At 52.6% G+C, this 25,385-nt stretch overlaps 1 protein-coding gene across 2 annotated transcripts in view; it reads left to right on the top strand.

Annotated features, from left to right (window-relative positions):
* The window catches only part of TMEM120B (transmembrane protein 120B), a 64,690-nt gene that overhangs the window by 33,599 nt on the left and 5,706 nt on the right, over positions 1-25,385 (top strand). For both annotated transcript variants that reach the window (XM_010368334.2, XM_010368333.2), the window contains exons 3-6: positions 2,362-2,478; positions 5,007-5,066; positions 5,918-6,013; positions 15,540-15,629. In XM_010368334.2, coding sequence (XP_010366636.2) covers positions 2,362-2,478; positions 5,007-5,066; positions 5,918-6,013; positions 15,540-15,629 — 363 coding nt within the window. The remainder of the gene's footprint in view (positions 1-2,361; positions 2,479-5,006; positions 5,067-5,917; positions 6,014-15,539; positions 15,630-25,385) is intronic.

The raw sequence follows: 25,385 nt of genomic DNA, 5'->3' as shown, positions 1-25,385 counted from the left end.
TGGGTCTGTGAGGGCTGTGCAGTGCACTGTGGGATAGGGAGTAGCATCCCTGGCCTCTGCCCACCGATGCCAGTAGCACTTCCGTCCCAGGTGTGACCACCAAGATGTCTCCAGGCATTGCCGGCTGTTCCCAGTTGAGAAGTGCTGGGTTAGAAGGTTGACCTGTGAGTTAGGGTCTTAGACTAAGGACCCCTGCCATTCTGAGATGTCTCTGCTGAATTGTTTTCTAGTTTTGAGAGTTCCATGTTACCAAAGAATAACACCTTGACTGGTCGACTGCTTATGCTTTCAGGGGCTTTCTCTCTGTCCTCTTGGTAATCTGTAGGTTATTCCTTTATTTCTATTTTTAAAAATTATATTCATTCATTCATTCATTCATTCATTCATTCAGAGATGGAGTCTCGCTCTGTCACCCAGGCTGGAGTGCAGCGGTACAATCTCAGCTCACTGCAACCTCTGCCTCCTGGGTTCAAGCAATTCTCCTTCCTGTCTTAGCCTCCCGAGTATCTGGAATTACGGGTGCCCACCACCACGCCCAGCTAATTTTTGTACTTTTATTAGAGACAGAGTTTCACCAAGTTGGCCAGGCTGGTCTCAAACTCCTGACCTCAAGCGATCCTCCTGCCTTGGCCTCCCAAAGTGCTGGGATTACAGGTGTGAGCCACTGTGCCTGGTCTAATTTTTTTTGAGATAGGGTCTTGCTCTGTCACCCAGGCTGGAGTGCAGTGGCGCAATCATGGCTCACCACAGCCTTGATCTCCTGGGCTCAAGCAATCCTCCCACCTTAGCCTCATGAATACTAGGACTACAGGCGTGCACCACCATGCTTGGTTGTTGTCTTTTGTTACTGTTGTTGTTGTTGTTGTTTTTGAGCCAGAGTCTCGCTGTGTCGCCCAGGCTGGAGTGCAGTGGCGCGATCTCGGCTCACTGCAACCTCCGCCTCCTGGGTTCAAGCGATTTTCCTGCCTCAGCCTCCCAAGTAGCTGGGATTACAGGGGCCCACCACCACGCCCAGCTAATTTTTATATTTTCAGTAGAGACAAGGTTTTGCCATGTTGGCCGGGCTGATCTCGAACTCCTGACTTCAGGTAATCCGCCCACTTCGGTTTCCCAAAGTGCTGGGATTACAGGCATGAGCTACCACATCCAGCCCCTAGTTGTTTTCTTAACCACCCCCCCCCTTTTTTTTTTGAGATAGAGTTTCACTGTTGTTGCTCAGGCTGGAGTGCAATGGTGCAATCTTGGCTTACTGCAACTTCTGCCTCCCAGGTTCAAGTGATTCTCCTGTCTCAGCCTCCCAAGTAGCTGGGATTACAGGCATGCGCCACCATGCCCAGCTAATTTTGTATTTTTAGTAGAGACGGGGTTTCTCCATGTTGGTCATGCTGGTCTCGAACTCCTGACCTCAGGTGATCGGCCTGCCTCAGCCTCCCAAAGTGCTGGGATTACAGGCGTGAGCCACCGCACCTGGCCTTGGTTGTTTTCTTTGATTAATTTTTTGTAGAGACTGGGTCTTGCTATGTTGGTCAGGCTGGCCTCAAACTCCTGGCCTCAAGTGATCTTCCCGCCCTGGCCTTCCAAAGTGCTGAGATGATAGGCGTATGTGCTGGGACATCATGCCTGCTAGCTATTTCTTTAGAAAAATGAGAGGAAGGCCGGGCGTGGTGGCTCACGCCTATAATCCCGGCACTTTGGGAGGCCGAGGCAGGCAGATCATGAGGTCAGGAGATCAAGACCATCCTGGCTAACACAGTGAAACCCCATCTCTACTAAAAATACAAAAAAATCAGCTGGGTGTGGTGGCAGGAGCCTGTAGTCCCAGCTACTCGGGAGGCTGAGGCAGGAGAATGGCATGAACGCAGGAGGCAGAGCTTGCAGTGAGCCAAGATGGTGCCACTGCACTCCAGCCTGGGCGACAGAGCAAGACTCTGTCTCATTAAAAAAAAAAAAAAAAGAAAAATGAGAAGAAAAATAGTATTGTCAGTAATTATCCCTTGAGCTCATACTATCAAGTATTATTCTGGATGCTCTATACTGTACTTACTCATTTAATCCTCACCAGGCTATTGTCTATGAGGTAGGCTTGAGGTTATCCCGGTTTTTCAGGTACGGAAAATAAGGCAGAGAGGTTTAAGGACTTACCGAAAGTCACAAGACTACCTGGGAGGCAGCATCACTCCCCCAACCCAGAGAGTTGAGATAGGGAACTGTGGTTGCAAGAGGCACTGGGGTAGAAGGTGGAGGCACGGGGCAGAAGGTGGGAGGCTGGGGTAGAAGGTGGGAGGCTGGGACTGGGGGAGTCCATAGCCCTCCTCCCTCTGAGTGACGCCCCTTCCCCTGTGCGTGCATCTCTGTCCACAGGTGCAAACGCCATACCAGTCAGGAGGAGGCGGAGCTTGTTCAGCAGATGGCGGCAAATATCAAGGAGCGGCAGGACGTCTTCTTCGACATGGAGGCCTACCTGCCCAAGAAGAACGGGTAGGAGTTGGCAACCTCCCCACCCCTAGCACAGGCCCATGCCCAGGCCTAACACAGCTGGTCCATATAACTCACCTTCCTGCTGGTGCTCAGATTGAAGGGGAAAGAGGGAAGAAAGGGCAGGAGACGTAAGAAGGCTTCCTTACGCATTCCTCCATGAGCCCAGGAGAGGACCTTAGCCACACTGTGTGACAGCAGTATTCCTGGGAGGGCCGTTGCAAGGAACCAGCACCTACTGCATGCCTGGTGCCACCTGGGGTTAAGAGGGAGGTGTTCTCTCCCAGGAGAACAAACATGCATTGAGTGCCTCCTGTACGCTCAGAGCTGCGCCAGGAACTCCTGTGATGTCACTTGTTTTATCCTCAACAACCTGTGCGTCAGACCAAGAGATCCCCATTTTTACAAGATTCAGAGACATCAGCGAATGTTTGGCCACACCAGGATGTGAACAGCAGACATTCTGACTCCAAAGCCCACGTTCTTTCTATTTTCCCCCTTCAGAGAAGTCCCCGTTCCCTCCCTCAAGTGATGTCATTGCCACCTTGTTCTGGAGAGAGCTGCTTACAGCCTGGTATCATCGTGACCCGGCATAAGCTGCTGAGCCCAGTCAGTTCACCCTGACCCTGTTTTCCGGATCAGCCTAGCGCTGAGTCAGAGCCCGTGCTAGGAGGCGGGGCTCCTTTCAGGCCTGTAGCAGGTGGGAGGGAGCTGGTTAGCCCTGTTACGTTTTAACCCATTCCTCTGAGCTTCTCCTTTTTTACTATGTTTGGGTCAAGACTCCCTGAGTTAAGTGATGATCATTTTCTGCAGAATGAACAGCAGCCTAGCATTCGTGACCCTCTTACAGTGTCGTGCGCGTCTGCCTCCTGCCCCTCTGTGCCTAGGCCTCTTACCTCAGTTGGGAATCGTTGGATTGCAAATGATAGAAAACCCAGCTCAAGGCTGGGTGTGGTGGCTTGTGCCTGTCATCCCAGCACTTCGGGAGGCCGAGGTGGGAGGATCACTTGAGCCCAGGAATTCAAGACCAGCCTGGACAACATCATGAGACCTCATCTCTAAAAAACTTTAACAAAATTGGCATGGTGGTGTGTACCCGTAATCCCAGCTACTTTGGCGACTGAGGTAGGAGGACTACTTGAGCCTAGGGGTTCAAGACTACAGTGAGGCTGAGCACAGTGGCTCATACCTATAATCCCAGCACCTTGGGAGACCGAGGCAGGTTAAGGTTAGGAGTTCGAGACCAGCCTGGCCAACATGGTGAAACCCCTAAACCTACTGAAAATACAAAAATTAGCTGGGCGTGGTGGCAGGTGCCTGTAATCCCAGCTACTTGGGAGGCTGAGGCAGGAGAATCTCCTGAACCCGGGAGGTGGAGGTTACAGCGAGTCCTGATCATGCCACTGGAGTCCAGTCTGGGGGACAGAGCGAGACTCTTGTCAAAAAAACAACACTGCAGTGAGCTATGATCATGCCATTGCACTCTAGCCTGGGCAACAGAGTGAGACCCTGTCTCTAAAAATAATAACAATGATGATAATAATAATGAAAAATAAAGAAAATCCTTTTTTTTTTTTTTTTTTGAGACGGAGTCTCACTCTGTCGCCCAGGCTGGAGTGCAGTGGCACGATCTCGGCTCACTGCAAGGTCCGCCTCCTGGGTTCACTCCATTCTCCTGCCTCAGCCTCCTGAGTAGCTGGGACTACAAGGCGTCTGCCACCACGCCCGGCTAATTTTTTTGTATTTTTAGTAGAGACGGGGTTTCACCATGTTCGGCAGGATGGTCTTGAACTCCTGACCTTGTGATCCACCCGCCTCAGCCTCCCAAAGTGCTGGGATCACAGGCGTGAGCCACCGCGCCCGATCCAGAAAATTCTTTAAAAATTGACCTAGAGGTTGTACCTATGCCTCCACCTCATTGGCTATGCTTAGTCACCTGCTCACATCTGGCTGCAAGGCAGGCTGAGAAATATGGTCTTTAAGGCAGCATGGAGGGGAAATCGACTCCTCACACTCTCCTGTCACAGGTGTAATGTCCTTTGGTCAATCATTATTCTCACTCGATGTGGGGGTCCATTTGCCCGCAGAGCTTAGGCCCCCTATCTTTTTTTTTTTTTTTTTTTTTTTGAGACGGAGTCTCGCTCTGCCACCCAGGCTGGAGTGCTGTGGCCAGATCTCAGCTCACTGCAAGCTCCGCCTCCCGGGTTCACGCCATTCTCCTGCCTCAGCCTCCCAAGTAGCTGGGACTACAGGCGCCCGCCACCTCGCCCGGCTAATTTTTTTGTATTTTTTAGTAGAGACGGGGTTTCACCGTGTTAGCCAGGATGGTCTACGATCTCCTGACCTCGTGATCCGCCCGTCTCGGCCTCCCAAAGTGCTGGGATTACAGGCTTGAGCCACCGCGCCCGGCCAGGCCCCCTATCTTCTAACATCACTACTTGGGATGTGCTCGTTAGGTGTGTTGAGTTTGAATGTTGTTAATTCGCACCCACCTGCTAAGGATCATGCCCCTCACAGGTGTTTCCTTCCAGGCTCTACTTGAACCTGGTCCTCGGCAATGTGAATGTGACCCTCCTCAGCAACCAGGCCAAGTAAGTGTCCCCCACCCACAACCCAGATCCCATACCTCACATCCCACCCACACCCCGAATCCCACACCCCACACCCACACCCCATACCACACACCCACACCCCACTCCCACACCACACACCCATACCCCACACTCACACCATACCCCACACCCCATATTCACACCCCACTCTCACCCCACACCTTGTCTTGCACCCCAACCCACACCCCACTCCACACTTCCCGCTTGGCTCAGAGACCTCCGGCGTTCTGCTTCTTAAGCTCAGGGAAGATGCATCCAAGCTAGAATTTTTGCATAAATAAAAACCTGTTCACAGGTGAGGCTCTGGCTTTTGGAGTTTCTGACGCTCTCCTCCTCTCGTACCTGGGAGAGGCGTTCCTTCCTTCCTTCCTTTTTCAGAGTCAGTATGTTGGGTGGACGGGACTTCCCATTTCCCGCAAGAAATAGCCCTGCTCTGTTCCATGCCCTGTCACGCACACACTTCTGGGAGATGGGCAGTCCTGTCTACCCTGAGTCTACCCCATTTCCAGACAGCCGTAAACCCTGGCCTTTCAGCAGCAGCAGTTGGTTGAGGGAAAAGGCCCTGTCTCTGCCCCCTGCCTGTCTCCACCGTGGGCCCAGAGCCCCAGACCAGAGTCCAGGGACATGGGCCTTCTGCGTACTTAGCCCTCTTCCCCTCATTGGTCACCACCAATCTGTCAAGGCCAGGTCTCTCCTTTAGTGGGATGGAAAGGTCCTTATGGGCCATGGCAGTGGCTGCAGGACAAGGGTCTGATGGGGCTGAGGGCCATGCCCAGGTGCTGGAATAGTCACGGTAAGGGGCACTCCCCTGGGCGTGTCTGTCGTGGCAGGTTTGCCTACAAGGACGAGTATGAGAAGTTCAAGCTCTACCTGACCATCATCCTGCTCCTGGGTGCCGTGGCGTGTCGATTTGTCCTTCACTACAGGTAGTGGGTATGGCCATGTGCGCCTGGGCATGCAGACATCAGGTGGGGGCCAAGAGAGAAGGATCCAGGGGACCCAGGGCCTCTCCTGCTTCTGCGTTGTTTGGCGTGATGAGGTGTAGGGGAGAGAGGGGCCATTTCTCATGCGAAATGTCAGTCCTGTCTGTCCCACCTCCATCCAACAAGTATCTGTTAAACGGCTGCTGGAAAGGCCTTGTACTAGTTAAGACAAGAGTTCATTACCAGGTGCGATGATTCACGCCTGTAATCCCAGTACTGTGGGAGGCCAAGGCAGGCAGATCGTTTGAGGTCAGGAGTTCAAGACTAGCCTGACCAACATGGTGAAACACCATCTCTACTAAAAATATAAAAATCAGCTGGGCATGGTGGAGTATGCCTTTAGTCCTAGCTACTTGGGAGGGTGAGACAAGGAGAATTGCTTGAACCCAGGAGGCAGAGGTTGCAGTGAGTTGAGATCGCTGCACTCCAGCCTGGGTGACAGAGCGAGACTCTGTCCCCTGCCCGCCACAAAAAAAAAGGAGTTCATTGTGGTCTGTCCGTACAGTGGCATATCGTTCAGCTATAAAGGGAAATGAAAAGTTGGGCGTGGTGGCTCACACCTGTAATCCCAGTACTTTGGGCAGGAGGACTACTCGAGGTCAGGAGTTTGAGCCTAGCCTGGGCAACACAGCAAGACCCCCGTCTCTACAAAGATAAAAAATGAAATTATTTAGCTGGGTGCAGTGGCTCACACCTATAATCCCAGCACTTTGGGAGGCTAAGGTGGGAGGATTGCTTAAGCCTAGGAGTTTGAGGCTGCAGTGAGCCGTGATCACACCACTGCACTTTAGCCTTGGGGACAGAGGGAGACTTGGTCTGAACAAAAGAGAGAGAGAAATGAAGCCGTGTCACTGACCAGGGTGCAGCGTGGATGAACCTTGGAAACACAATGGTGAGTAAAAGAACCAGTCACAAAAAGATACACAGTAGGATTCCATTGCTGAGAACTGCCCAAAACAGGCAAATAGAGACAGGGAGTAGGTGAGTGGTAGCCAGGGGCTGCGGGAGGCAGGAATGAAGGCATGACTGCTACTGGGTACAAGGTTTCTTTTTAGAGTAATAAGAATGTTCTCCCAGCCTGGGCAACATGGTCAAACCTGTCTGTACTAAAAATACAAAAATCAGCCAGGTGTGGTGGTGGGTGCGTGTAATCCCAGCTAAGAGGTTGAGGCAGGAGAATCACTTGAACCTGGGAGGCAGAGGTTGCAGTGAGCCAACATTGTGCCACTGCACTCCAGTCTGGATGACAGAGCGAGACCTTATCTCCAAAAAAAAAAAAAAAAAAAAAATTAGGTAATCGTTGTCCAACTCTGAATATACTAAAAATCACTACATTATATACTTTAAAAGAACAAATTTTATGGTATGTGAATTATATCCCAATTATTAAAAAAAAAAAAAAAAGAGAAGAAGAAAAGGAAAGAAGGTGGGGTGAGGTGGCTCACGCCTGTAATCCCAACACTTTGGGAGGCTGAGGTGGGCGGATCACAAGGTCAGGAGATCAAGACCATCCTGGCTAACACGGTGAAACCCCATCTCTACTAAAAATAAAAAAAAATTAGCTGGGCGTAGTGGCAGGCGCCTGTAGTCCCAGCTACTTGGGAGGCTGAGGCAGGAGGATGCCGTGAACCTGGGAGGCGGACCTTTCAGTGAGCCGAGATTGCGCCAGTGTACTCCAGCCTGGGCGACAGAGCGAGACTCCATCTCATAAAAGAAAAGAAAAGGAAAAGATGGTTTTGAGACCAACTGGCTGTTACTATGGGCAGGTTCCCTCTGGGAGCCTCAGTCTCTCCATCTGTAAAACAAGGGTGACGGAGTCTCTGCCTCACAAGGCTGTGACAATTCAGGGAGCTGGCACTGTGCATGGAAGCTCCACCCTGGCTGGCATGTAGAGGCGCTGCTGGGGGGCTCCACAGCTGCTGGTGCCATCCGAGTGGGGCACAGCCATGCCGTGAGGCTGTGGGCTGCTGCTGCCCTGCTTGAGGGGTTTTCCTTTCTCTGCAACAAAACCCAGGGGAAGCGGCCAAGTACGGCTTGGGCATTTGGCCCACGTGCCAAGCGTTTATTGCCTGGCAGGCGCTTGACTGGGCGTCTGGCTGCTGGTCTGGCCACTTGAATGCCCAAACAAAGGCTCTTTTAGGCCCTGGGCCCATGCTCGCCTGCTGCCCAGAGCCTGGCCTGTTTCCACGAGGGCAAAGGCTGCGCACATCTGTAATACCCCTCACGTACCCCCCTCGAGGGTAAACGTTGTCAATGTGCAGCCAGAGTCCCTTGCACAGGGACCTCCAGGGCCTTCCAAAGGCAAACCTGTGCTATCCAGAGGCCCAGGGTTCCCCGAGGGCCTGGGAGTCTCCTTTTCTCCCACCTGCTTTTGTGTTCATCTCCCAGGGCCACCGTAACTAAGTACCGTAGACTGGGGGCTTAAAACAGCAGATACATTTCCTACAGTTCTGGAGGCCGGGTCTGTCGCCTTCAAGGCTGGATCGGCCCAGCCCCACTCCGTGGTCACCATGGAGGAAGACGGCCCAGCCCTGTGCTTTGGTCACTATGGAGGTGGACGGTCCAGCCCCGTGCTGTGGTTACCATGGAGGAGGGAAAGGAGGGCGTGGCAGGGCCGTGCTGCTCCCCAGTTCTGGAGGCCGGCGGTCTGAAAGCAGGGCGTGGCAGGGCCGTGCTGCTCCACAGGCTTCACGGGGGGAGGACTCTTCCTCACCTCTCCAGCTTCTGGGAATTGCCAGCAAGCCCTGATATTGCTCAGCCTAAAGCTGTGTTTCACTTGTCTCTGTCTCTGTCAGCACGCCACACGGCCTCCTTCCCTAGTATAAGGAAGCTAGACGCTGGATTTAGAGCCCACCCTAACACAGTATGACCTCATTTTAACTAATTGCATCTACAAAGACCCCGTTTCCAAATAAGGTCACATTCTGAGGTCCCAGTGGACATGAATTTTGGAAGGATGCTATTCAACCCAGTATACCTTCCATAGGCTAAAAATGGGGCAGAGGAGGGGGATTGGACGGGCCGTTCATCTCTGCGCTGGTGCCCCTGGGAAGCCTGCCCTGCTGTTTAACCTTAGGCAAGTGACTAACCTCTCCCAGCCTTAGTTTCTTGACAGATACAGTGAGGGTGACAGGAGCTACTAGGCAGGGCAACTTGGAGGGCAGAAGCTGTGTCTGGAGACTGGTTTGACTGGTGCCTGTTTATTAGCACTGGTTAGCGTCACTGTTTTGTGCTAAGACTGGGTACACGTGAAAAGGCTCACAGCTTCATAGCCAGTGCCTCCATGGAGCAGGATTCTCTTTTCTTCCTCTTGCCCCCCTTGGAATGGTTTCCTGGCTAGGCTCCCCACCCAGAGGCCCTTCTTGGTACCACTAAGCCCGCAGCTGGGCCTGGCCAGCAACCTGCAGGGTTCTGGGTCCAGTTCTGCCACTCATGAGCTGTGTGACCTGAAGTGGAGTCCTGGGCCTCTCTGTGTCTGCCTCCTCAACTTTTCCGCAGGCTCCAGGACATCTTCCACCAGTACTACTTAGGCGTTTGGAGGCTTTGGTGAGGCGGCAGGAGAGTTGGAAGCCTCCTTCTACTGCCTTCAGGCCAAGAGGCTGTGCCTGGTTAGGACTGTGCTCTATCGGGTTTGAACCAGGCTAGGAAAGAGGTAGTCAGAGTTAAGTTTGGCTTGAGTGGGCTTGGGTTTGGACGTCACTCCAGTGCTTGCCATCTGCATGATCTGTAAAATGGGAAGTAGTACTGTCTTAGTGTGGGTTGGCCCAGAAGAGACCCCCAAGACAAGCATTTTAGTGCCAGTCGTTTATTCAGGAGGTGATCTTGGGAGACACTGGTATGGGAATAGGAAGTGAGACGAGAAAGCATTATCCTGCGGGCAGCTGGGGCTCAATACTGCTAGGGAATGAGGGGACAGCGTAGAACATGCCTCAGAGTTATCCCACCTGAGGGTGAGGGAGCTGGGGTATTTATCCACCAATTGCTATCAGTTGGGGCAGTTGAGGACTGTCCCCAGAGGGTGTTAATTGCTCCACCCTTCTCATCTGCACCTAGCACCAGCAGAATAGATGCTGGTGGCTTGATAAAGCCCCCAGGAACACCCAGAGTGGCGGGTTCTGGCAGTTGGAAGTCGTGCCGACAGGGATGTGGTAAGTGCACCTGCTTTAAGAACCAGTTCTGTAGTGTCCAAGGATCTAGAGTGATCGTCTATGCAAAATGCCTGCAAGGTTGTAAGTTCCCAATAATTAGTCCCTGCCTAGTGCTGAAGAATGGTCCCCAAAGATGTTCATGTCCTGGTCTCCAGAGCCTGTGAATAAGTTACCTTATAGAAGGGACTCTGCAGATGTGATTAAGACTCTTGAGGCCGGGCGCGGTGGCTCAAGCCTGTAATCCCAGCACTTTGGGAGGCCGAGACGGGCAGATCACAAGGTCAGGAGATCGAGACCGTCCTGGCTAACATGGTGAAACCCCGTCTCTACTAAAAATACAAAAACTAGCCGGGCGAGGTGGCGGGCGCCTATAGTCCCAGCTACTAGGGAGGCTGAGGCAGGAGAATGGCGTAAACCCAGGAGGCAGAGCTTGCAGTGAGCTGAGATCCGGCCACTGCACTACAGTCCGGGCGACAGAGCCAGACTCCGCCTCAAAAAAAAAAAAAAAAAAAAGACTCTTGAGATGGGCTGGGTGTGGTGGTTCATGCCTGTAATCCCAGCCCTTTGGAAGGCTGAGGTTGGAGGATCGCTTGAGCCCAGGAGTTCAAGACCAGCCTGGGCAACATGGCAAAATCCCATCTCTACAAAAAATACAAAAATTAGTTGGGCGTGATGGCATGCGTCTGTAATCCCAGCTACTTGGGAGGCCAAGGCAGGAGAATCACTTGAACATCAGAGCAAAAACTCTGTCTCAAAGGTGGAGGTGGAGTCTTGCTACGACCAGTCCAAGCTAGTCTCAAACTCCTAAAGTCTTTGCCCTTGACCCCAACAGGGAAGGTACCATGTACCTCCCAGTGTCACACAGACTTATCCAGTATGGAAACAGAAATGGCTGTTGGGTGCAGTCTGTCTGCATAAAAGGGAGGGAGGGAAGCCCCCCCATCTCCTGTATTTCTCTCCCTAAGGTGGGAGATGCTTTTCACCAACTATAAGGACCCTGGGGGCAAAATGAAAGGAGGATGCAACTGCTTTGAAGCTTTGTGACCCTATTTTGTGGTCGCAGACAGCAGACACTCTGCCCACACCTTGCTGAGCCATTGCTCACAAAGTTCGTCTCAAGAGAGTTAGGAACAGACCCTGGAATCTCAGGGCCTTGGTTCAAATCCGGCTCTGCCTCTTCCCGGCTGTGGGACTGTGGGTGAGTCAGTTCTCCTGAGCTGACACCCCCCACCTGGAGAGCAGGGAGAAGACATGCACCTCCTGCGCAGGGCTGCTGAGGACACTAGCTGAGGATGGTGCCTGAGAGTAACAGGGCAGTGCATGGTGCCCGTCATGACTTTGGAAGCACCACAGAGCGTCCACAGTCTCAGAAGCACAGCTCTGAGGACATCAGAGGCCAATATGACTTGAACAGGAAATGAGTGTGGCAAGGGAGGGAGCTGGGCCTCCCCGGGGCGGGGTCACTTATTTATTTTTATTTATTTATTTATTTTTGAGACGGAGTCTCGCTCTGTTGTCCAGGCTGGAGTGCAGTGCTGCGATCTCGGCTCACTGCAAGCTCCACCTCCTGGGTTCATGCCATTCTCCTGCCTCAGCCTCCCGAGTAGCTGGGACTACAGGCGCCCGCCACCACGCCCGGCTAATTTTTTGTGTTTTTAGTAGAGACAGGGTTTCATCATGTTAGCCAGGATGGTCTCGATCTCCTGACCTTGTGATCCGCCCGCCTTGGCCTCCCAAAGTGCTGGGATTACAGGCGTAAGCCACCGCGCCCAGCCACTTATTTATTATTTATTTATATTTTTGGGATAGAGTCTCACTCTGTTACCAGGCTGGAGTGCAGTGGGGTGATCTCAGCTCACTACAACTTCTGTCTCCTGGGTTCAAGCGATTCTCCTGCCTCAGCCTCCCGAGTAGCTGAGATCACAGGAGCGCACCATCACGCCCACATAATTTTTTGTATTTTTAATAGAGACGGAGTTTCACCATGGTGGCCGGGCTGGTCTTGAACTCCTGACCTCAAGTGATCCACCTGCCTCAGCCTCCCAGAGTGCTAGAATGATAGGCATGAGCCACTGCACCCAGCCCAAAAAAAGTTTTTAAAATTAGCCTGATGCGGCACTGTGCACCTGCATTCCCACTTACTTGGGACCCTGGCTGAGGCAAGAGGATCGCTTAAGCCCAGTAGGTTAAGGGCTACAAAAGGCCATGATCACGTCACTGCACTCCAGCCTGGGTGACAGAGTGAGACTCTGTCTCTAAAAACAAAAAAAATTGCCAAAACAAACCTTTGTCAGCGCCTCATTAAAGAGACTGGCAGTGGTGGGGAAGCCCTCAGAGGGGCGTCTGTCATTGGCTGTCTCCCAGAGTTCTTTTCCCCGGGGATGCTCTCATGGTGGGTGGGCCTCCCCACTTCACAGATTGCAGGGCTGAGGCTGGTGGGGCTCTGATAATCCCCACACAGCGGTTTGCCGGCCCTTCATGCTGACCAGGTACAGCAGGCTCCACAGCCTGGGTCTGTCGCCTTCAAGGCTGGATCGGCCCAGTCCCACTCTGTGGTCACCATGGAGGAGGATGGCCCAGCCCTATGCTTTGGTCACTATGGAGGTGGACGGTCCAGCCCCGTGCTGTGGTTACCATGGAGGAGGAAAAGGTGTTCTTCAGTTAGTGTTACAGACAATATGGCACACTGGGGTTTTTTTGTGTATGTAACAAAGTTTACAGATGGTTTAAGGGGACAGAGGGAGTTTATAGCTTAACACTGCAGACAACCTAAAATGGAACATCTAGTCTCCTGGTTTTTTTTGTTTGTTTTTTGTTTTGAGATGGAGTCTCATTCACCCACCTCGGCCTCCCAAAGTGCTGGGATTACAGGTGTGAGCCACTGCACCCAGCCAAGTCTCCTGTTCTTAAAGTCCTCCCGTTAGTGTTAGCGGTGGTGGTATTCACGTTCCCTGCAGCCAATCCAAACAGGTCTGCAGCGATCTCCATTCTTGCCTCCTCAGAAGAAAGAATTTGACTGAGGGGCATAAGGCAGAAGAAACAAGTTTTACAGCAGGAATGAAAGTCTATTAAAAAGCTTGGCCGGGCGCGGTGGCTCACGCTGTAATCCCAGCACTTTGGGAGGCTGAGGCAAGTGGATCACCTGAGGTCAGGAGTTTGAGACCAACCTGGCCAACGTGGTGAAACCCTGTCTCTCCTAAAAATACAAAGATTATCTGGGCGTGGTGGCAGGCGCCCGTAATCCCAGCTACTCTGGAGGCTGAGGCAAGAAAATCGCTTGAACCCGGGAGGTGGAGGTTCAGTGAGCCAAGACTGCACCATTGCACTCCACCCTGGGCGAAAGGGCAAAACTCCATCTCAAACAAACAAAATGCTTTAAAGCAGGAATGAAAAGCCACTGGGCGCGGTGGCTCACGCCTGTAATCCCAGCACTTCGGGAGGCTGAGTTGGGTGAATCACTTGTGGTCAGGAGTTCGATACCAGCCTGGCCAACATGGTGAAACCCCATCTCTACTAAAAATTCAAAACTCAGGCCAGGTGCAGTAACTCACGCCTGTAATCCCAGTACTTTGGGAAGCAGAGGCAGGTGGATCACGAGGTCAAGAGATCGAGACCATCCTGACAAACATGGTGAAACCTCGTCTCTCCTAAAAATACAAAAATTAGCTGGGCATCGTGGCGTGCACCCATAGTCCCAGCTACTCAGGAGGCTGAGGCAGGAGAATCACTTGAACCCAGGAGGCGGAGGTTGCAGTGAGCTGAGATCGCGCCACTGTACTCCAGTACTCCAGCCTGGCAACAGAGTGAAACTATGTCTCAAAAAAAAAAAAAAAAAAAAAAAAAAAAGCTGGGTGTGGTGGAGCATGCCTGTAGTCCCACCTACTCGGGAGGCTGAGGCAGGAGAATTGGTTGAAACCAGGAGGCGGAGGTTGCAGTGAGCCGAGATTGCACCACTGCACTCCAGCCTGGGTGAGACTCTGTCTCAAAAAAAAAAGTAAAGTACACTTGGAAGAGGGCCAAGCGGGCATCTTGGAGGACAAGTGTGCGGTGTGCCCTTTGACCTGGAGTTTTATATGCTGGCAGACTTCTGGAGTTTGGCGACCCTCTTTCTGATTCTTCCCTTGGGGTGGGCTGTCTGCATGCGCAGTGGCCTGCGAGTTGGGAGGGGCGCGTGCACAGTGTGTTTCCTGGAGTTGCACACATGCTCACTTGAGGCGTTCTTCCCTTTGTCAGTGCAATGTCCCTGAAAGGTCATGTACCTGTCGTTTTGCCTCCTAGTCCACATGCTTGAGCCCACTTGCCCAGCTCCTGAGATCTTACCAGGAGGCTGCTGATCACCAACTTCATGCTTTTCCTATCTACAGGAAGACTGCCTTTCCCTGGCACTGAGTGCAGCCAATTATTATTTTAGAGAGACAGTTAACAACCACTTGACCATTACCTGATGGTCGCCTGACATTCCTGGTTGGAGGGGGTCCTGTTTTTGTCTGACTAGCTACCTATTCTGACACTGTAGCATCACAGACGGTGGGGCCCATAGGTAATTTTTGTATTAAATACATGTAACAATTTTACAGATGCTTTAAGGGGACAGAGGGAGTTTATATCTTAACACTGCGGGCAACCTAAAATAGAACATTAAGTCTCTCATTCTTTTGGTTTTTTTTGGGACAGAGTCTCGCTCTGTTGCTCAGGCTGGATTGCAGTGGCACAATCTCAGCTCACTGCAACCTCCACCTCCCGGGTTCAAGCAATTCTCCTGCCTCAGCCTCCTAAGCAGCTGAGACTACAGATGTGAGCCACCACACCCTGGTAATTTTTGTATTTTTAGTAGAGATCGGGGTTTCACCATGTTGGCCAAGCTGGTCTTGAACTCCTGGCCTCAAGTGATCCATCCATCTCGGCCTCCCAAAGTGCTGGGATTACAGGCGGGAGCCACCACGCCTGGCCAGGTCTCCCATTCTTAAAGTCCTTCTGTTAACATCCCACCAGAAATTTCACATCACACGGAAAGAGTTGAGAAGACAGACAGGTTGCCCTGGGCTGAGTGGTCAGGGAAGGAGGGGAAGACTCAGCTAGAGCTTGAAGCACAGGTGGGACTCAGGGAGAAAGATGAGGAGGTGCAGAGGCATTTGCAGGGTTGGGACAAGATGCCCGAGAGACCAAGCTCCCCCTGCCTCCCTGGTGTCATAAGGGCTTCCAGAGGCAGTGTGTGCTGTGGGCAGCCCTCCGCCTGGTTTGCTGCTCTGTGAGGTGAGGGTGGGATGGCTGTACCTGGTTCTCATGCCCGCACCCCTCCGGGGGGCTGTTTCCTTGCACAGGGTGACTGATGAAGTCTTCAACTTCCTGCTGGTGTGGTATTACTGCACCCTGACCATTCGGGAGAGTATTCTCATCAGCAACGGCTCAAGGTAACTGGGGGCCTGGCTTTGTGGGGAGCACAAGAGGAATCAAAGGGAAATGTCACGAGGGGCATCAGATGGGGGCCGGCACCCTCAGGCTGTATTCCTCTCCTCCTTGGGGGGTCGCTCTGTAACTGTTCAGATCCAGGAAGGTGGAAAGCTGATGCTGCTGATGCAGCCACTCTTGTTTCCGATCAGCCTCTTGCTTATGAGCAACAGAAGACCTAACTCAGACTGGCTTAACACAATAAGAAACATATTTTCTCATAAAAAGAAGTGACTGGGACAGGCGCGGTGGCTCACGCCTGTAATCCCAGCACTTTGGGAGGCCGAAGTGGGCGGGTCACGAGGTCAGGAGATGGAGATCAGTCTGGCCAACATAGTGAAACCCCATCTCTACTAAAAATACAAAAAATTAGCCGGGTATGGTCCCAGCTACTCAGGAGGCTGAGGCAGAGTAGTGTGAACCTGGGAGGTGGAGGTTGCAGTGAGCTGAGATCGCACCATTGCACGACAGCCTGGGGACAGTGCAAGACTCTGTCTCAAAAAAAAAAAGAGGTGACCCATTGTTCTGCCTTCAGGTAAGGCTTGATCCAGGTGCTCTCCATCTCTCACTTCTGCCTTCTGTGTTGCATTTATCTCAGGCTGCAAGTGGGGCACCCAGCAACTCCAGGCTCGTGTCACTATAGCATTCCCAGCAAACGGAGCATATTCCTCTCTTCCAAGACTCTCACTGGGTCGCAATGCCTATGTCGTGGTGCAGAATGGATCATGTACCTATCCCTGAACCAGTCACTGTTACCAGGGATTGCAGTGCTGTGACTGGCCAGACTTGAGCCTCACACCCACCCTGATAGCTGTTACTGGGAGTGGAGAAGCTGAGTGTCAAGAGAGGAATGGTTCTCCATAGGACAACTGGGAGACCATTACTCAGAGGACGGATGGGTTTTGGTGACAAGAGTAGATGGGTGGTCTTCCACGGCGAGATATAGGGGAAAGTGGACAGGTGAAGAGGGTATTAGGCCAAACCTGCCCCACCAGAGAGATGATGCTGGGGAGGACAGAGGCCGGGCTAGGAGTGTGGACTCCTGGGTTCCGGTCCCAGTGCCGTCACTGAGCAGCCCTGTTATCCTGGGCAAGCCATGTCTCCTCTTTGGACTGTTTCAGAGTCCCATGGGGGAGTGGACATGTCATAGTGGCGCTGAGTGAGTCCAGGGAAGACTGGGCACTCCCTTGGTCCCCATCTCTGAAGGGCTCTGAGTGCGAGAAGCCCTGCTGTTTTCTCTCAGTCTCCTTCCTGCCCTGCCTGCCTCTAAGCTGAGTCTTGAGACCCAGTTAAAACCCACGACTTGCCACCTGGAACACCTATTTTCCAAATGTCTAATTCCTTCTGGGGGGCCACTAGAACCTTGGCATGCCATTCTTTTTTTTTTTTTTTTTTGGAGACAGAGTCTTGCTCTGTCGCCCGGCTGGAGTGCAATGGTGCAATCTTGGCTCACTGCAACCTCCGCCTCCCAGGTTCACCCCATTCTCCTGCCTCAGCCTCTGGAGTAGCTGGGACTATAGGCGCCTGCCACCATGCCCAGTTAATTTTTTGTATTTTTAGTAGTGACGGGATTTCACTGTGTTAGCCAGGATGGTCTCTATCTCCTGACCTCGTGGTCCGCCCACCTCGGCCTCCCAGAGTGCTGGGATTACAGGTGTGACCACTGTGCCTGGTCAAGATGGAGTCTTGTTCTGTGGCCTGGACTGGAGTGCAGTTGGTGCCATCTCAGCTCACTGCAACCTCTGCCTCCTGGTTCAAGCAATTCTCCTGCCTCAGCTTCCCGAGTAGCTAGGATTACAGGTGCGTGCCACCACGCCCAGCTAATTTTTGTATTTTTAGTAGAGACTGGGTTTCACCATGTTGGCCAGGTTGGTCTCGAACTCCTGACCTCAAGTGATCCGCTCGCCTCAGCCTTCCAAAGTGTTGGGATTACAGGCGTGAGCCACTGCGCCCGGCCAACATGCCATTCTGGTTCCTGTTCTTTCCTGAAATAAAAAGTAACAAGCTCCTGCTTCCTCCTTTCTCCTGGGAACTAGTGAGGAACGCCCAGGAGCTGCGCAGCCCCCACCACCTAATGTGCCACCTTCCCGCTTGTTTGCCTTGTGGTCTTTTATGGCAGGTCCCTGCCCTACCCTGAACATAGAGCCTGGAGGTAGGGACAGGAGCCCCCCTCCTGCCTAGCCTCCTGAGGGCAACAGGAAGTCTCAGGAATGCAGCCTTGTAGCACACAGCCATTTAGAAAACATCAGTGTGTAGGCTGGGCATGGTGGCTCATGCCTATAATCCCAGCATTTTGGGAGGCAGAGGTGGGTGGATCACCTGAGCCCAGGAGTTCGAGACCAGTCTGGGCAACAAAATGAGACTTCATCTTTACTAAAAAAAAAAAAAAAAAAAATTACCCGGTCATGGTGGTGTGTGCCTATAGTCCCAGCTAATTGAGAGGCTGAGGCAAGAGAATCACTTGAGCCTGGGAGCTTGAGACCAGCCTGGGCAACGTGGCAAGACCCTGTCTTAATTTAAAAATTAAAAAATTAACTAGGCATGGGCCGGGCGCAGTGGCTCACGCCTGTAATCCCAGCACTTTGGGAGGCCAAGCCGGGTGGACCACCTGAGGTTGGGAGTTCGAGACCAGCCTGATCAACATGGGGAAACCCCATCTCTCCTAAAAATACAAAATTAGCTGGGCGTGGTGGTGCATGCCTGTAATCCCAGCTAATCAGGAAGGCTGAGGCAGGAGAATCGCTGCAACCTGGTGGGCTGAGGTTGCGGTGAGCCAAGATCGTGCCACTGCACTCCAGCCTGGGCAACAAGAGTGAAACTCAGTCTAAAAAAAAAAAATTAGCCAGGCATGGTGGTGCACACCTGTGGTCCTAGCTACTCAGGAGGCTGAGGTGGGAGGATTGTATGTGCCCAGGAGGTTGAGGCCGCTGTAGTCTAGCCTAGGCAAGTGAGACCCTGTCTCAAAAAAGAGAGTTCTCCCCAGCACTTTGGGAGGCCGAGACGGGCGGATCACGAGGTCAGGAGATCGAGACCATCCTGGCTAACATGGTGAAACCCCGTCTCTACTAAAAAATACAAAAACTAGCCGGGTGAGGTGGCGGGCGCCTGTAGTCCCAGCTACTCGGGAGGCTGAGGCAGGAGAATGGCATAAACCCGGGAGGCAGAGCTTGCAGTGAGCTGAGATCCGGCCACTGCACTCCAGCCTGGGCGACAGAGCGAGACTCCGTCTCAAAAAAAAAAAAAAAAAAAAAAAAAGAGTTCTCCGGGGCATGTGATGCCTCTGGCAATCATTAACACGTTAGTAAGAGTTACTCTGGGCAGCTTTTTATTCTAACGTGATGCTGTGGATGGGGGATGACCAGAGAGATGAGAGCAGCACCGAGCGGAGGTCTCTGCAGGTGTGGGGCTCTCCAGCAAAACAGGGCCATTAACGAGGCAAAAACGAGTTCCAAAGCCAGCCTCCCTTGCCTAACAGTTTAGCAGGAGCTTTTCAGCGTTCCTGGAGTTCACTCTCTGACAGGAGAGCAGGGATGGTTGTCTCTGAGCTTGTAATTCAAAGTTTCGTGTGAGTCTGCTCTACCCTCCGTCTGCCATTCATCAGACATTTATTGAGCATCTCCTAAGTACCGAACACTGAACTAAGGATTCCAAGATAACGCACACACTGCCTTCTGGGAGCACCCACAGAGGTTTTTTTTCTTTTCTTTTCTTTTCTTTTCTTTTTTTTTTTTTTTTTTTAAGACAGGGTCTTGCTCTGTCACCCAGGCTGGAGTGCAGTGGTGCGATCTCAGCTCAGTGCAACCTCTGCCTCCTGGGTTCAAGCAGTTCTCCTGCTTCAGCCTCCCGAGTAGCTGGGATTAGAGGTGCCCACCACCATGCCCAGCTAATTTTTGTATTTTTAGTAGAGATGGGGTTTCACCATGTTGGCCAGGCTGATCTTGAACTCCTGACCTCAGGTGATCTGCTCACCTTGGCCTTCTGAAGTGCTGGGATTACAGGCGTGAGCCACCGCACCCAGCCCAGAGTTTTTTTTACTAAAGACCTTTTCATGGCAGATATGATTCAAGGAACTTGAGATTGCAATGGAACCTTTCCTCCAGGCCTGTCTCCCCTTGGTGGTCTGAGGAAGGGGTTTGAAGGGGCGAGTGGAGTCTGGAATAGGGCCTCTGGGCCCAAATAGATGCAAACAGATGCGTTATCTTCTATTTAGGGTGGTCTAAAAGTATTTGTGTTTTGCAGTCATTTTTCGCACCAGCCTAATAGAATGACTACAGGAGCTGGGGCCAGCTTGTGGGGGAGGGGGCAAGACAGCTTGTGGGGGAGGGCGCAAGTCACTAAATCCTAGTGACTCAAACTTGTGACTCATCTTCCACATCTGTTGGAGATTTAGCCTCCGCCCTCCCCCAGCTCCTCCTCAGGGCTGATTGATCCTGGGGGCAGGCAAGGGAGATGCCTTGGAGGCCTCCCCTCCCGCTCTTACCAGGGAGTCAGAAGCCCTTGCAGGAGAGCCTGTGTGGAGGAGTGGGAGGTGAGACTGGGATGAACTCTAGTTTCTCATCCGGAAGCATCCGCTCAGGGCTGGTGCGCGCCGTCAACACCCCACGGTCTTTGTTGAAGTGACCCACACCCAAGTTCTGCCATGAGGAAGGGTCCTGGGGCCACAACGGCATTCCAGAGATAGCATTGCTGAACCCTACGGGCCTTTGAGTGCTTGCTGCCCTCTTTTGGTCTGATGGAGGCGCTTTTGTCCAGTTCTGGCTGTACCTGAGATTTGAATTGGGACAGGAGATGTGGCCAGGGGAGCAGGTAGGGGTGGGGACTTCCGCATCGGGAGATGCAGCCACCCTCGGTTTGTGTCTGGTGCCTGCCAAGTGAGATGCCACTCATCAGCTCAGCACAATAAGCAAGTCCGCTTCTCCTGTAAACTTGAAAATGATGGAAACTCATCCCATAGGGACTAAACCTGAAGGGGTCTCATGGGCCCATGTCACTGGGAATTTCCGTTCAAGGAGGTCAGAAGGGCTCAGGCAGTGTTCATGGCCCGGTTCCAGCTCCCTGTTCCGTTTTCCCCTGCAATGACTCCCAGCGGCCCCCAGGCGGGCCTCCCGCCAAAAGTAACCCCTGGGCTGACAGACCTCCCCCCACCCCAGTTGGAATCTTGACACAGACTTCTGATTGGCCAGGCTCGGGTGACCTACTGATCTCTGAGAGCCAGTCACTGTTGCCAGAGGGCCGCAGAGGGTCCTGATTGGTTGGCTGGGGGTCATGTGCTTGGGTATAAGACTGAGCTCTATCCCAGTGGCCCTGACTGAGTGTGGGGGTGAGGTGGTTCCCCACAGGGGCTAAGCAGATCTGCAACTGGGCAAAACAGCCGATGTCTATTACAGTTAGTTCTGGGCCAGAATGAGTAATGACTTGGTGATCATGTTTGCTTTTCTAGGGAGCCAGCCTAGGGTGCCTGCCTCTAACTGGCTTTGTTTGTTTGTTTTGAGAGAGAGTCGCTCTGTCGCCCAGGCTGGAGTGCAGTGGTGCGATCTCGGCTCACTGCAAGCTCCGCCTCCCGGGTTCACGCCATTCTCCTGCCTCAGCCTCCTGAGTAGCTGGGACTACAGGTGCCCACCACCACGCCCGGCTAATTTTTTGTATTTTTAGTGGAGACGGGGTTTCACCGTGTTAGCCAGGATGATCTCGATCTCCTGACCTCGTGATCTGCCTGCCTCAGCCTCCCAAAGTGCTGGGATTACAGGCTTGAGCCACTGCGCCCAGCCTCCCCTGCAAGCTTTAACTAATGTGGTGAAATGGGCCCAGAGAGTGACTGCAAATGGGTGTAGGTTTCTTTCTGCGGTGATAAAAAGGTTTTAAGATAGATTCTGGTGACAGTTGCACAACTCTGTGAATATACTAAAAACCACTCAGTTGTACACATTCAATGAGTGAATTGTATGGTATCTGAATTACATCACAATAAAACGGCTATATAAGCACATGTGCACACAACCAGCCCAGAGCCCTGGGGTGTGCAGATGGACGCCTGGGCTTGTGACTGCCGGGCCAGGGAAGCAGCGATTTCTAGCCTCACCCGATGTCACTGAGCTGTGTTTATTGGTGGCATCTGTCAGAGCGGGGCTCTGGGCAGGGCAAGCTGTGAAATGAAAAGCTGCTGCTCAGTCAGCCTTGTTGCCTGGAGTCTGTGTCTGCCTCAGGCTGCTCCTAGACAGAGGGCATTTCTCAGGGGAGCTCTGGGAGCAGGACAAAGGAGTGTGGCGCCAGCCAAGCGCTGACGGCTGACATGTGGCTCTGCAGAGCTCTGGGAGGTTGCAGAGAGACTTCCTGGTTGCTCTTCAAGCTGGAAGTCGGGGAGTCTGGCCAACTGCCTTTGCTGTCAGAAATGTGGAGTCCTGGGGCTTCTTAGACTCTGACAGGCGAGACTAGGATACATGGGTGGAAGTGGGGGTTTTCTGGGCACAAAGAAGTAGATGGACATCTCACCCTGTCCCCATGACCTCATGTGGCACCTGCAGCAATCTCCTGTCACCTCTATGCTGGTGGCATCCAGATTAGCTGCTGCTTTCACCAGTCACACCTCCCGGACATCATTCATGTCAACATTTATTGAGTGCCTGTTGTTTACCTGGTGCTGTTAGTGCTATGAACACAGAGCTGCATAAAACCTTGCCCCTCACCATAACTCCTGGGGAACACACAGGCCGTTGCTTGAAAAGCCAATTTATGCCCAGAACTTTTGCACGGGCCGACAAGGGAAGAGCGATGGTTTAGATCCAGTTGCATTCTTACAATGTGTGTATTCTGGTTGGAAGGTTTTAAGATGGTTCCAGCCCACTTATTAGGGAAATACATACTGAAACCTCAATGACATGCCAGTTTTCACCTAGTAAGTTTGGTAACAATTTTATTTTATTTATTTTTTGAGACACGGGCTCCCTCTGTCGCCCAAGCTGGAGTGCAGTAACGCGATCTCAGCTCACTGCAATCTCTCGCCTTCCAGGCTCAAGCCATTCTCCCACCTCAGCCTCCCGAGTAGCTGAGGACTACAGGTGTGCAGCCCCATGCCCAGTGAATTTTTTTAGATATTTTTTGTTTTTGTAGAGATGAGGTTTTGCCATGTTGTCCATGCTGGTCTCCAACTCCAGGGCTCAAGCAGTCGTCCCGCCTCAGCCTCCCAGAATGCTAGGATTACAGGCGTGAGCTACGGCGCCCGGCCGGTTTAGTAACAGTTTTAAAATATGGCATCCACTGTTGGTATGGGTTCGGGGACCCAGATTCTCTCTTCCGCTGCGGATGGGAGTGTAAATTGGGATGGCTGTTTGGAGGGTAATTGGACAAGGAGCAGCACACACTCCTTGACCCATCCACCCTGCCTCTGGTAGCCACTGTGGAGAAACAGTGTCTTTGCATTTAGGGGACTTCCACAAGGACATCATGACAGCGTTGAGAGCAATAGTGACGGTTGAGAAACAGCCAGAGGCCGGGCACAGTGACTCACACCTGTAATCCCAGCATTTTGGGAGCTGAGGTGGGAGGATCACTTGAGGTCAGGAGTTTGAGACCAGTCTGGGCAACATAGCAAGACCCTGTCTCTACAAAAATAAAAAAACAAAAGAAACAGCCAAGTAGACCATGGCAGAGCCACACCTTGGAATGTCATTTGCCATTTAAGAAGCTGTGACATGTCTGTAGGTACTAGTCTAGGTGTCAAGAAAGCAGGTTCCAAGGTGATTTTAATTAAAAAGAAAGCCTAATCCAGCCTCTCCTGTGAACCAACTCAGCCCTGAGCACATCCTCAGGGTTCCGCCTTTTGTGAGTGGACCCATTTCCCTGCCCAGACCCAAGAGAGTTCTGGAGGGATGAAGGTTAATGACTGTCTCCACGAGCATCCCCAGGTTCCACTGCCCAGTCCTGGGGAGGAGGGAGTTGGCTGCTCCCGGGTGCATTTGGCAAGTTGCTGCCATGTGTTTGGACAAGAGGAGCCCAGGGAGGCCAACCAAGGCCTGAGACACACTCTGGGACGTCGAAGGGTACAGGGTTGAGGGTCCAACTCCTTCCTAGGCTGCCCCTGATGCTGGGGGTAGGAGGTGACAACCAGGCTCTACCCAACTGTGGATCAAGAGCCCCTGGCTGGGCCGGGTGCGGTGGCTTATGGCTATAATCCCAGCACTTTGGGAGTCTGAGGCAGGTGGAACCCCTGAAGTCAGGAGTTCAAGACCAGCCTGGCCAACCTACTGAAATCCCGTCTCTACTAAAAATACAAAAATTAGCCAGATGTGGTGGCAGGCACCTGTAATCCCAGCTACTCAAGAGACTGAGACAGGAGAATCACTTGAACCCGGTAGGCGGAGGTTGCAGTGAGCTGAGACTGTACCATTGCACTCCAACCTGGGTGATAAAGCAAGACTCTGTCTCAAAAAAAAAAAAAAGGCCCCAGCTGGGGGAGCGCTGCATTCTGGAAACAGGGTCCCCACAGCCTCTGGACTGGATAGATGAAGTCCAGGGCTGGGCAAGGGCCTCCTGTCACTGAGATGGCAGGAGATGGGCCTGGGGTGTGTGGCTTCTGGGGAGAAGCTGCCTCTGAGATGGTGTGAGGTGCTGCATGTGGCGTCCATCAGCCTCTGCTTCTGTACAGGGCAATGTCATAGCTGCAGTCCTGTGTAAGAGTGTGTGGCCAGGCACAGTGGCTCACGACTATAATCCCAGAACTTTGGAAGGCCAAGGCAGGAGGATTGCTTGAGCCCAGGAGTTTGAGACCAGTCGGGCAACATAGCAAGACCCTGTCTCTGAAAAAAAAAAATATTAGCTGGACTTGGTGGCGCAGGCCTGTGATCCCAGCTACTCAGGAGGCTGAAGTGGGAGAATCGCTTGACCTAGGAGGTCAGGGCTGCAGTGAGCCATGATTGCACCACTGCACCCCAGACTGGGTGACAGAGCAAGACCCCGCCTGGAAAAAAAAGTGTGTGTGTGTGTGTGTGTACATGTACATGTGTGCTTATTCAACACATTTATTGAGCAGCTGCTTGGAACCTGCCACAAATAGATTGGTGAACAACAGAGACAAGACCCTGCTCAATCTAGAGGTGACATAGGGGTGGGAAAGGGGGCAGATCACAGAAAGAAAGGCACATAATTGCAGACAGTGGTCCGTGCCATCAAGGAGATGAAGCGGGGCAGTGTGATCTGAGCGGGGCCATCGGGCTGGTTCAGATAAGGCGGTCAGGAGGCCTTTGTGAGGTGACAGCTAGTCTGAAGCTTGAACTTGGACTGGGAGCCAGGCAGGTCAAGGTCTTGCAGCAGAGAGAGCAGCAAGTCCGAAGGCCCTGGACGAGCCCGCTGGGTGTAGCTGTAGGAAATACCGCTTGCTGGGTGTCCTAAGCCACAGAGTGTATTTCCTTGCAGTTCGGCGGCTGGAAGTCTAGGATGGAGGTGCTGGCGGGGCTGGTTTCTCCTGAGACCACTCTCCGTGGCTCACAGATGGCATCTCCCCGTGTGTCCTCATGTGGCCTTCTCTGTGCACGAACAGCCCTGGCGTCTCTCCCCTTCTTGCAGACACACCAGGCACACTGGACTAGGGCCCACCTGTGTGACCTTGTTTTACCTCAGTCCCCTCTTCAAAGGCCCTGTCTTCAAATACAGTCACGGACGTTCTAAGGTGCTGGGGGGCTCAGCTTCAGCGCAGGAACTGGGGCCAGTGTTCAGTCCGTAGCAGG

This window comes from Rhinopithecus roxellana, chromosome 10, assembly GCF_007565055.1.
Source record: "Rhinopithecus roxellana isolate Shanxi Qingling chromosome 10, ASM756505v1, whole genome shotgun sequence".
Classification (NCBI taxonomy): Eukaryota; Metazoa; Chordata; class Mammalia; order Primates; family Cercopithecidae; genus Rhinopithecus; species Rhinopithecus roxellana.
The sequence above is the reverse complement of the archived record's forward strand: the minus strand, read 5'-3'. Positions and strand labels throughout refer to the sequence as shown.